General features: G+C 38.9%; 1 protein-coding gene across 1 annotated transcript in view; it reads right to left on the reverse strand.

Moving 5' to 3' along the window:
• Positions 1–7,293: 7,293 nt before the first annotated feature.
• The window catches only part of nedd4a (NEDD4 E3 ubiquitin protein ligase a), a 49,184-nt gene continuing 43,363 nt past the window's right edge, over positions 7,294–13,114 (reverse strand). Inside the window, exons 20-29 of the mRNA XM_088920630.1 lie at positions 12,295–12,416; positions 12,115–12,185; positions 11,912–12,007; positions 11,434–11,507; positions 11,099–11,159; positions 10,578–10,637; positions 10,387–10,494; positions 10,085–10,181; positions 9,366–9,438; positions 7,294–9,277 (exon numbers count right to left, since the gene is read on the reverse strand). Coding sequence (XP_088776756.1) covers positions 9,175–9,277; positions 9,366–9,438; positions 10,085–10,181; positions 10,387–10,494; positions 10,578–10,637; positions 11,099–11,159; positions 11,434–11,507; positions 11,912–12,007; positions 12,115–12,185; positions 12,295–12,416 — 865 coding nt within the window. The 3' untranslated portion in view covers positions 7,294–9,174. The remainder of the gene's footprint in view (positions 9,278–9,365; positions 9,439–10,084; positions 10,182–10,386; positions 10,495–10,577; positions 10,638–11,098; positions 11,160–11,433; positions 11,508–11,911; positions 12,008–12,114; positions 12,186–12,294; positions 12,417–13,114) is intronic.

Here is a 13,114-nt window from a genome sequence, read left to right on the forward strand (position 1 = left end):
GCGCTGTTAGGCAGCAATGCTAAACACCTATTAAATCCATAATAGTAGTTATTCAGTTCAGCACCAGCTCTACAAGCCTTTTGAGCTTTTTGTGTTATATTTGTAAAGCAGAGAGACATAGAAAGCTTTTTATATTTAAGTATTGTACATTAGTTGCCCATTTAACACAACCTCTGCTACTAAATGAGTCAATATTGAACTCAAAACTGTTAGAACTGAGGTTAAGTGGGCTGATTGTATTGACACAATAATTATTAAAAGAACTGCACACAACCGATCAATCAATAACTATATGGTTACCTGCTTTACAAGATGAGAGGCAACATGAGGTCTAGCTAGACTGCACAACTCAGGCTCAGATGCAGTGTGCCAGGGGAGATTAACAGGTACTTTCTTATTTGTAACTTTCTTCTACTTAGAGCTGCCTCAGAAATTGTTTAATATAATTCTAATCTCATTTACCCCCATGTAATTGATATTACAAAAAAAGACTGAGATAAAGCATTTCCTTCATTGTCATTCAGAATTTTTAAAGCTTGTACAGGAGGTTTATTTGAAACTCAATAGAGTATTTTCTGGAATAACATGACACTCTTCATAAAGTCTAGTTTTCAGAAGGATTACAAAACTAATTCATGAGACTGTTCAACAGCAAAGATGATTCTCCTGCAGTACAAGCAGATTTTTTTAAAGCACGGCTATTACTGTGGCACATGAGTTAATTTTCTCACAGACACCTGACCCTACACCGGCTACCCAAATGACTTTCATAACTCAGTTTGAAGTTTCTCCCCTCCCATAAACTGAAGCCCTCCTTGTACTCCAGCCTAGTGAGTCATCACGGCAGAGGTAATCCCAATTTCCATCCCATAGAACCAGCTTCACTCCATCCAGATGGGACGTTCGTCTATCACAGGGTTAAACCCCAGAACTGGGGGGTCCCCATTTGTTCAGCTGCATAGACTAGACCACTAAGGGAAAACTCTTTTGTTGAAGGGCAAGACCGTCATACCATAGTGTGTATTTGAACTCATCAGCCTCTTGTAAGATGTCCAGGACAGTACTCTGTAGTGCACCCAGATTGAAGTTACAATCAAATGGGAATCTGATGGAACCATGTAACACACAGTCATCATAACAGTGTGTGGTTTACCGAATGCACTCTTAGACCAGAACATTGCCTGTACTGACTGGGACTATATAGACTTCCCAAGAGACAAGGTGGATATCCTTAACCTTAGAGCATGGTTTCCTAACCTTGGTCCTGGAGAAACATTTTACTGTTGTATGTGCTGTTTTTTTATTTCCTTCAGAGCTCTACATCTCAAGTTCTAACCGATGACTTAATTGATCTGCTTTCTTATTCATACTTTTATTAGTTTGTTTCTTCAGTTGATCCTGAGAGTCAAAAATACCCAACTTCAAGGATTCAATTTCCAGTACCTTTAGTGCATAGAACTTTACATATCCTCTCCTCAACCTGCTTGATGTAATCTCTGACTAAACAGCTCTTACTCACAGACACAGGGGAGAATGACATTGTATGTTTTTTTTACTTCTTCAGAGATCTAGTTGGTTACATTTATGGGTTTACCTGTGAGTGAGGGCAGCCCTGAAATTCAGATATTGGTACAGGGTTGATACCAATTACCAATCCCTTTTGACCTTTTAAGAGCTGAATTTACAGATATGTCCCAGATAGAAAACTGAAGTCAATGAACCTGTGATTAAGAACTCAGCTGGAGCAAAACCCAGAAGAGACAGAGTGCTCCTCCAAGATCAGGGCTGGGCACCACTGCTGTATATCAGGGATCATGGAGCAGATCCTGACTTGATTCCCAGGGGTTAAAGACGATCTCAGTAGGCTGTCTTCAGGAATTAAATTTAAAAAAGGATTTAACTGGAGAACTAATTTGAATTAGTACAAAAAAGAAAATATATTTTAAATATAATTAAACAAAGTCAATAAAGCCTGAAACAAATAAGCAATACTGTAAGTGATTAAGAAGACCAGTCTTCAGGAGTCTGAAGTTGTAATAACTTTGGTGCTGTAAGGAGGGCTTGCAGGTTGAAGAAGTACTGTCTGCACACAAGGTGTCAAGCAAGATCCTATAAATGCAAGATACAAAGTCTAAAACTGGGGTGGGTAATTATAAAATATATTGATAGTACCCTGACAGCTGCTAAGTAAATGTTGATATTGATCTGCTATCCATTTCTTTGGAAAGTGACCTCTGTCAACAGAGTTCTATTTAACAGACGGACAATAGGCCCAGCTGTAATATCTCCTGCGACAAAACCGTTCCTTATGTACGTGCAAGAAGATTTACATATATATTGCACAAAAAGAAAAAAAACATTTAATTAAAAACAGTACAGTACATGCTTGTACAACGCCTGTTGTAAGATTTGGTGCTGAAATTCTTTCTGAAGCAAACAAAATTCCAGGATATAGGAAGAAAATAAGCTCCAGTTAAGGAAGCATTTGTTGAGCTCCTCTAGAAAATGATCCTGAATGAATTACAAAACTAACCTTCACGTACACTAAACGTCTTAGGAACAAAGTGAATGATACCAGCAAGAAAATGTTCATGTAGTCCATCTTTCGGTTGTAAGTAGTATATTAATCTGGATTGAACAAACACATCATACAACAAAAGCAGCATAGTGTGTTTCTTCTTCCCTCTGATCAACTAATATACTGTATAAAATGGACAGATCTACTTCCTGAATGGGAAATTGAAGACAAGAGAAGAGGGTCTCAGGGCTCTGAGAGACATCCCACCATGTCACATTTGTTCTCATATTCATGCGAATGCTTTTCATCCAAAAACTATCACAAGTACTGGGATGCAATGTGCTCTGCTTGTTTTATGCAGCAGAATACCAGTGAATACATTCCTGAATACAGACCCGATGGAAAGAAGCACGTGGAAATTAAGAACACTTCCCAGTTCGCCTCTTCTAGGAGACAGTCGTTTAAAAGTTGTCAAGATTTTATTTTTTTGTTCCGGGAATTTGCCATTCACCGGGCTCCGATAAGACCGGGTCTGGAAACACGGCCCCTCAGATGTCCTCAACTGAGGGTACCTTCCTGTGAATGGGCCAAATGGGATGGGGGCCGCCTGGACACAGGTCAAGTCTGAGGCCCGATCAATAGAGTAAAAGTCATTATCATGTTATGAATGTTAAAGGAGCCTCAGTGGAAGGAGTTCCGGCAGGTTAGGACCCTTTCCTATTGGACGGTGCGGTGTCATCCACTGAGAACCCCCCCATCCCCGCTGACCCCACATGGCCACCTTTGTTACAGAGTCCGGGGGCCTGAATGGAGTTGCGCGTGACCTGTGACCTCGCCCCCGAGAGGGTGGTCCCTTCCCAGCAGGACTGAGGCACATGTGGTGGTGGTGGAGGAGAGGGAGAGCTGCCATTCGGGAAAGGCGGAAAAGTCGAGCAATGGTTTAACGCAATCGGACTTTTTATTTTAAACTACAGGTCTATTTTTTTTTACTTCTGTTGTGCTCTGAACTATCTGAGGCAAGACCCATCCCAGTTATGAAAGTGCAGTCGGGGGCGTGCCTCATGTACGGCTTGCAAAATATAGTTTACGGTGATGAACAGTTTTAATGAATTATCCACATAGGCAGTGCTGAGATTAATTGTCCCTGTTCATTTATATAAGTACAGAAAATAGTTGTAGTATACATGGTATAAATGTGTGAAGGTGTTTTATGTGAGATACATCTTATAAGTTGCTTTTGCTCTGTAAATCGGTGACAAATCAATTTTCACAATTAATTTACATTAAATATACATAATTGTTGAAATACGTAATTGAAAGCAAACGTGACGAGCAGATAATTTATCAAATGCAATAACTCATCTTTGCTTGATGTAATTTGCCACAGAAAACAGCAAGATTTAGTGATTCATGAAACAGTGCTGCACAGTAAGAACGTCCGACGTTTGAATCCAACGTTATAATTAATTTCCTATTGTAAGATATGCAGGCAAAAGCCAAACACTCTACACGCATGCAAAGCACCTCCAGCGAAACTGGGAAACACTACGGATGACGACAGAGGTCTTATTTAGAGAGGTTTTATTTTGGTCGAAGCTGTTTAAAGATGTTTAGTTTCGTTGTAAAACTGGGTCGTAAAAAGGTTAATTTTAGGACGCGAACACATTTACGGACCCGGAGCATCCCCTACTATGCCCATCCGGCTCCGAATCGATCCGGGGCATCTTTCACATAGCATGCATAATGAATGTGGTGCATTTACAAAATTAAACCAACTCTAGTAAATCTGTCTCAGCTAGGACCACCTGGGTTTCTTCTGTTTTATCAGTTCCTACTTAACGATATGATACAGTTACACAATATTGTGGATATATTAAAGATTTGGTCAATGACAATCTTATGCAGAAATGACACACGCGTTACTGATTAAAGCAACCATCAAACACTTTATATTTGACTAGTTCTTACGTTTGCATTTACATTTCGGGAATCAAGTGTCTTCAGCGTTTTACAAGTATAGCGGTAAACTGCTGCTAGTTGTAAAGTTAATTAATTATAGGTACTAAAACAGTATCGTAACTGCAGATAATTAAACGAAGCACAAACTGCTAGCTTGCTCTCTCTCCATAACAAGATTTCTGCACTTCAACAGGCAAGAAGAATGTTCTTAGAAAGTTTATCAAAAACACCAATATGTGCGAGATATGAAAATTAAGTCGAAAGTTAATAAGTTTTTATAATTAATTAACTGCATAATATTATTTTATCTCCGAAAAGGGCCGTAAAAAACCTCAAAATATTATCATAAGTTTCAGGGCAATAATCCCTGAATTTTAAGGATTCAATACACGCCATTCCGTGTTATGCTTTGGGTGAATACAAGAGGAGGTGCAATTTGAAGCCATCGTGTGAGCTTTCTGTGGTACTGCAAGTGCTCATCTGCACATAATTTAGGAGGCGTTTTGTTTTAAAGTTTAAAATAATTTAAATTCTATTAGAACTTAAAATTACTAGATGTATTTATAAATACATTGCATAATCCATAATATCATTATTATTTGAAAAGATAAAAGTGGATTTCAGTACCTTATCTCTGGTACTGTACTTCATATAGGTGAGCATTCTCAACATGTTGTAGAAACATCGCCATCTTGTGGAAGATCATGGTCACTATCAAATAATGATATAGTTCTTGACTAGTAATAAGTTTAATAATTATTACTTTTTATAGTATGATCTATAATATTGCTTGAACATTAAAACAACTGTTTAGATGCAAAAAAGAATGCAATTGAGTTGTAAGCACTGGATCTAGAATGTTTTCAAGAAAGGGCAAATTAGGAACAGGACGTGTTTAACTGAAGTGTGACAGCAGCAGACCTGTATCTTACAGCACCAGACAAGATTCAAGGACTCACCATTGTCGTTAGCAAGCATGGGAAAAAAAATGAAAAAGTAGATTTCTGTCGAGGTGCAGGAACAAAGCACAAATCATGGGTCACATTTTACATACCAACACAAGCACAAAGAACGCCTTGCAAAAGTATTCACCTCCTTTCGATGATGGTCCCTTTTGTCGAATGACAAAATGTGTACCTTTTTAAACTGAATATTTTTTTATGTCATTTCTGGTAAAGGTGCTTCCAGCAAGTATTGACTCAGGGCAATGAATACTTGGGTGGTCAACAAATTTTAGTTGCTAATTTTTCTTTGCAGTGCTTTCTGACATTCCACCTATTTCCTGAATCATAACCAGGAGTAGGATCTTTGTGATGAATGGCTGTGGCCAGAGCCACAGGATTTTCCAGCTTTGCCATTTCCAGTACAAGTAATTTCATGTACCAGCAAAACATCATTTGGTAGCTGGCAGGTTTCAGTAAGACATAAGAAAACACTTTCCGATCAACAATAAACTCGCATGAGAATCAGAGGCTTATGAATTAACAATGGGATATTAAACAGAGCAAATCGCACAGACTTACCAAAAAGTTCAGAACTGGCAATGGCACTTGAAGAAATTGTGGGAAGGTGGCATAGACAGCTACAATCAATATGAGAACAATGTGACCAAATGGCACTACTGAATTTATAGACCAACAGTGCACAGTTCACAGGCTTTGACTGTGATCAATTATCTTACACTGTTTAAAAACAAAATGGTAACAAACTAAATTGTGAGAATAAGAGAACAAATTACAGTTAAACACGGCCTCCAGTGATCCAAAGCTGCACAGCCAGTCTAGAGGATATACAGTGTCTGTCCCTGCTGCCCTGTATATGCAGCAAACACTGATACTATAGTGAGAGCCACAAGAGGAAGTTACTACTGCCCACAGCTGAAGCAGAACCAAAGAGCTGGCAGCAGATCAAGCAAGCAGGAGACGAGCACAGCAGCAGTGCACAGCAGTACACAGGAGGGGCAGTGAAGAACAAACATCCGCAATCAGAAACTGGGACCACAAACAGCAGTCAGCCTGCGAAACACAGCCCAGGGGATGACCAGTGGCAGACAGCCTCTGCTCACTGCAGATTAACAAGTACCCCAAATTAGAGTGGCACGACCAGTCTGCAACCACTGCGGAGCAAAACACAGGCTGCAGCAGGAACCACAGCAGTCCTTCTGAGATGCTGGCAATAGGAGGCAGAAGACAGCCTCAATACAGCCTGGACCACAAAACAGAAGACGAGTGGCAGCCACATTAGCCCCCCCCCCCCTCAGAAAAGACCACAAAAGGCCCACAAAACATCGCAAACACAAGAGAAACGTAATAAAACTTGGCTTCAAGGGAATCAGCAGCACGATATGCCCCCACCAGTGTCTTTTCACTGGAACACTGAGATTGCCGGAACTCATTTCTAACACTTGTGCTAGTGTTATTAGCACAACCATTGCTATTTTTCTCTACTGTAAGGAATAACAATCACCATCATGGTTTTATTCTTCAGGGTATTTTCCCATGAAAAGGTTTCACAATGGCAGATACAGAAGTAAATATTCATCCATTCATTATCAGAAAGACTCTTATTCCTGTTAAAGGATGATAAGGAGGCTCCGGCAAGCATCCTGGAGCCTACCACAGAAACACAGGACATAAAACAGGACTACATCCCTGCAACAACGCTAAAGATCCACATGGGCATGGGGACAACATGCGGACTCCACTCAGGTGTTCCCATTTGGACTACAATCCAGGACCAGCCACACTAACAGCCACGCCCTTGTACTGCCCCACACGTGACACTAGCCAACAAAGAAAACTCAGACATTAAGGATTAGCAGGTATTTCTTCAGTTTATTCATTTTCCAAAATATGCCACCTCTTAATTTGGCGTGCAGCTTTAAAATAGTTTATACAAGGTAATGGAACAAATGATTGTTCCACAATTTATTTTCTTTAAAAAAATGCACATTCAGTAACATGTTTTGTCAGAATGACAATACAATGCAATGAATGGTTTTTGAAATATTTACATTTTAACACCTGTAATTAAGTAACATTTCTTCACATCAGATAATATTTCTCCTTCAGGATTAAGAAGAGAGATGTTTATATTTGATATATTACAAACTGATAAACAAAGTGTTATTTTATATATATTACAGAGAAGAAAGGCATTGCAATTTAACAGTCTTATACCTGGTAAATTACCAATGAAAGAAATATGTGCTTATACTCAACAATGTTTACATGTAAACATTTACTCAACAGTCAAATATAGACTACTTAAAAGCAGGACATTTTTCAATTATAAGTTACACTTTACAAGTCTGTTCATAAAGGCTTAAGAATTTGACAGTAATTTTAAGACCATTTACAAACATATCTAATAACTGAAACAAAAGTGCTCTTTTATTCTATAAGAAGTCACTAAAAAAACTTTTAAAAGATTAGAAAGTGTAAGATTTTTAGCAGTTTGTAAACACATAAGACACTTGTAAACGTATATTTTCATTGCAAATTATTCAGAGGATGTCTCAGAATGATTTGTATAATATAATGGGAAACTATTACATTTTAAAAGATGGAAATAACAGGTATTACTTTTTTTAAGAAAGAGGAAGGAAATCATTTCAGCTGTGGGCTTCAGGAACTAAAGAATGGGAGGAATCCTTAACATGTCTTGTAGAATCCAATATCTCTGCTCCCCTGACACAGCTTAGTAGGAAAAATGAAAAATGCATGGTTCTGTTGAGGATTATGCAACATTCATCTATTAATGCAACATTCATCTATTAATGCCTACATTCAAATGCAAAAGAAAATGGGTCACCAATGAAATGGGGCAAAAGGTTCACTCCAAATCAAAAAAGGCCAACCCACAAATTAGGAAATGGAATGTCCCGCTTCTTAAAAAACACTTGGGCAACTAAGAGACAAATAGTGAAGCTGATGTTCACTGCATATGTCTATTACCAGAAAGCTTCTGACAAGGGACCAGTGCAACACATTGCATGGTGTCCAGACCAACACTATGAAAGATCAACGCTCCTAATCTGATATCTAGCATTGGCAACTAGAGTGAAAAGACTAACTGTGGGAATGCGTGTGGTAGTGTACCATCCTCAGCAAGAATTTAATTTTCTAAAGAGCAGCATATTATATACTGTCCAAGCAGAATGCTCTGTGTTTCTTTATTTCAAATGGTACTCCCAATGAGAGGAAACGTCAGAAGGTACAGTATCTGCAGTATAAAGTTACGTTGCTTTATAATGAACAGCACAATGCCATGCCATGAAATTTTAAATGCTGAACAAGTGAACGTGAAATAAGAGCTTTACACACAGTAAACACAGCCTCCCCCATGTCCAGTAACATTGGGAAGTGTGAGAAACGTGACTTTCTTCAATTCACTTCTAACAATTTACATACAGTGTTTTGTCAGCTTTAATGACATTCAGTGACATAAACAAGATCGTGTTTACAGTGGCCTCAAAAATATAACAGATATAAAGGAAATAAGCAATTAAAGGAATTCATTTAAAGGTTTCAAGATAGCCCCTTCTGTCTTAAAATGAGATATCATATTTAGCCATTCGTAGGTCTACTCTTTCCAGAGTGATAGCGTCCTGTTGATCCGTCACTCAGCACTATGGTCTCCCCACAATATCAGGCATTCCAGTGGACACTCTCCCACACTGAAGCCTGCTTCACAACTTAGTCAACCCCGTCGAAACCCTGTGCATTTTCTATTGCCAGGTGAAGTTTCTCCCTCAGCTCCTCAAAAGACTCGTAAGGAGGCAGATCCAAGCGGTTGAAGCTTAAAAACAAAAAAGAAAATAAACAGTCGTCAAATAAAAAACAAATGAGGATCACTTACAAGGAGGTGTTGAATTCCAAATTCTTACCAAGTGTGAGCTCTGGGTAGCTTGTCAGGTGTGCCCCACTGCTCAATGGTGAATAGCTGTGGGCCATTGGATCCTATTTTGTACAAATCAAAAGTTAAAATACTTCAAAGAGAAAATGGAAGAGCAACTTAAATCCTCCATATTGAGCATATATATTTTTTCATTGCACAATTTACTAACCTGATTTGAAATGACCAATTGTGTGCCTTTCACATTTCCCCATGAACTCCGTGACCGCACACAGGGGGAAGGTGAAGGAGTGGTCAGACTCCTCTGACTTGTCCACCTTCCAATCAATCATCTTTTAACACATCACAGGCAACAGCGCCCTGTACTGGAGGTTCAGAGCTAACTGGAGATGTGCCTCCCTCACCGACAGTACTGCAAACCTGCAAGCACTCGAGAGGCTGCAGGGGGCGCTGTGTCTCTGACACAAATCCCAACCTAACCTCAGTGGCGTGTAAACACTGCTGAGGGAATCCCGGTCATAGTCCAGCTCGTGACATGACCCAGGCTCGAAGCAATCACACCTGGATTATAAAAGGCTCAAATTGTTCTTTGGGTGAGAGCCTTGACTGCCTTAGCATGGTAGGCCCAATACTATTTCTTAAGAAAGTTACCCTTTTGCAAACTCCAAGACTGAATACCCAGGTTCTTTTTCACCTGCCACCTATGAGGCTTTTAAAGTTTGGAAAGTAGGAAATATTGGGAAATCTTACCGTATAGCTCTGCAAAGCCGTTCATGGGCAGTCGAGACGTGCCAGTCACAAACTGGAGCAAGCGAATGCGCTTCTCTGCGTCCATCAGCAACACCGTCTGCAAGATTAAAACCATTCCCAGTCTGCTATCCTTGCCCTTTCTGCCGACAGCTGTCTATTTATTGATATACAGTAAGGCAAAGATGCTATATAAAGATGATCTTCGTCATTAAACTAAACAGAAATACTTCTGTCGGACCATGTGTCCTTTAACTGACTGTGGCGAATGCAGTTCAACAGAGCTCGGTGTGGTAAAGGTTTACCTTCCAGAACCACTGGATGACAGGCTGTGTGGCACAGTAGCCGTTCTTGTATTTCGTATTTTCTCTCCAGTCGTTGACGTCAACATCACCGAGTCCACACATCAGCAGCTGCGTGGATGGAAAATGCAAAATGGATGCATTATTCAAATTTTAATCTGTTCCCTAATATTTAATGAGGCTGGTGGGCATACCTCCAACTCGTTTTCATCAAATATTTTGATGAGATCCAGGGGTATCAACTCATAAAATCCCTAAAATAAAAGAGAAAAGTACACACTAAGACTCAGGATGGTGAAGGAACACCACCAAATACAACCACAAGTAACAAACTGCATGATGGAATAAGAAAATCAGTCTTACTGTATCAATAGGAGAATATTTTATACTTATGTATTTAGCCGAATATAAAAACCGTTATGCATTAATTGTTCAGATGGTCACATATTTGTTAAATTATTGAACAACAAAATATTTTATTCCTTATTTGGCCAGGAAGTGTGTGATGCACAAGGAAGCATTGATTTTAATATCATGCTTTCACAAGTGACCCATGGTCCGAGCTATAGTGCAAAAAGGTATTGCATATAAGGAAGTTGCAAAGCCAGTACCATTGCATATATTAAATGTAGCACTCATAGGTTTAAGGTAAGGTATGAAGTAGCAGCATACAACTGTTACAAACTGGGGTTTTAGCAAGCATAGAGCTCTTTACCTCTTTAAAGGCAGACATCTGCTTCTGTACTCTGTTTACAAACCTCCACTGCATCACCAGGCTACCAAGAAAAGAGAGACTGTTATTAAAAATCTATTTGCACAGAAAACAAGCCTCTCTCTGCTGTGTTGGAAAAACACAAGCTGCAATACAAAAACCACAACATGCAAACATCCTGATTTGTACAACCACAGTTTATAGTTTTGTATATTGTATACACAAAGTATAACTGGTAATGTTAGTGAAAACAAACAACAAAAGTATCTTTCATGACAACTTTCTTAGCTTCCAGTCAAATTATGGGCCGGATAAGGAGATAATCATGCTGTACATACTGGATGTACTCTTTCTTGTTCTTGTTCGTGACAATGATGTCAGTCCCTCCAGGTTTCAACTCATGCTGATGAGTCTGAAATGAAGACAGAAACAGAACTATTGTTCAGCAGCCTATTGATGAGCTTGCCAAGACACCCACCTAACATATATCAATGAACCTTGTGTCAATATACAGCAATGGAAGAATATAATCAGGATTATCAATCACCATTATTGCAAACAAGATGAGCACAGATGCACTTTTGGCACTATTGTTTTTTGCTGTGGTGCATCGCAGTTTAAATCCTAACAACTCAAATATGTATCAATCAAACTATAATACCATGCAAAAAACAGCCACAATCCCCAACTGCAGAGTTCATAATACTGAGTCTGTAAAAGTGGATTGGAAGCTAAATTACATATAAATATAAGATCTAAGAAGTCAAACTAAGAAAAAGATAGGCAAAGTTATCAGTTAGAAAAAGCAGGACATACCTGACCAAACAGCTCTTCATCTATAGTAAATCGTAGGTCGAGGTCAGTGGGATCATTCTCCAGAATCCACTTCAGGGAGTTAAAATACTCACTGTCCTAAAACATCAAAAATACAATTGTACAATGCATATTCTAAAACTCAGCTGAAAAAAAGACAAGAAAACACAATCAAGAAAAGGGACAATGTAACATTCAACACTCACCACTGACTCCATGTCCTGCAGTGTTATTGGCTTCTGTAGCATCATTTTATAGAACGGTCTGATGAAGAAGGCTGTTAACCAGAAAGAGGGTGTGATTAATTGCATTCACTTCTGGAGATACTAGCATATGGCCTGGGTAGGCAAGCTATTGATACTGACTCTACAGATAAGAATACTAACCATCCAGCAGCTTGCCATGATACACTGCCATTCCAGCCACACGGCCAATGAACTTGAAATAAGACAAGTGATCCTCATTGCATAGTCCTGAGTTGGGGTTGATCTGCAAGGTATAATTGTCACTGCAAAAGAAACAAAAAATAACTTTTTATTTAACTAACAAATTTCACAAGGACAACGAAAAACATCCTGCTGCTATCTTGAACCTCATGCGTTTTTCACAAGTGAATACCTGTACAGAGGATTTTAAGGAAAACAAGTTAATTACTGGGGAAAAACCATGGCAAACACGGACCAAGGAGCTAAATACATTAATGAAAAAGAAACATGATTATTTAAAAGAAAATGTACATTCTGTAAAATCCAGTAAAGTTTAAGACTTAAGCTGGCTAAACCAAGGACGTCCAGTAACTATCTCAACCCAATATGAAAAAGTGTGGAGGTTTTAAAACATTAATCCACTTCTTTAGGCTTCTAACAGCTAATAAGGACATTCACAATAATTAACAGTAGATATACTGCTAGATATACTGCTAAATCCCTCTGCCATCCTGGAGGTTAGCAAATGCCTGGCAAGGATCAGCCTTATCTGTTGACAAGCATTTTTTTGTCTACAGAACATCAGAATTGCCCCAGAACAGCCATGAAGTTGTTTCCAGGGCAGTACAATTAATCATTTTTACAGCTCACCTAGCTACTTTGTGTACTATGTAGAGTCTGAGGTACACAGAAATGATATTCATTTCCAGAGGCTAAACCAATATAAATAAGTTATTAATCAATATGTCATGTGATATCCAGCTTCACTGAAAACTAGTAC

The sequence above is a fragment of the Atractosteus spatula genome, chromosome 7, assembly GCF_055471065.1.
Source record: "Atractosteus spatula isolate fAtrSpa1 chromosome 7, fAtrSpa1.hap1, whole genome shotgun sequence".
In the NCBI taxonomy this organism is placed as follows: Eukaryota; Metazoa; Chordata; class Actinopteri; order Semionotiformes; family Lepisosteidae; genus Atractosteus; species Atractosteus spatula.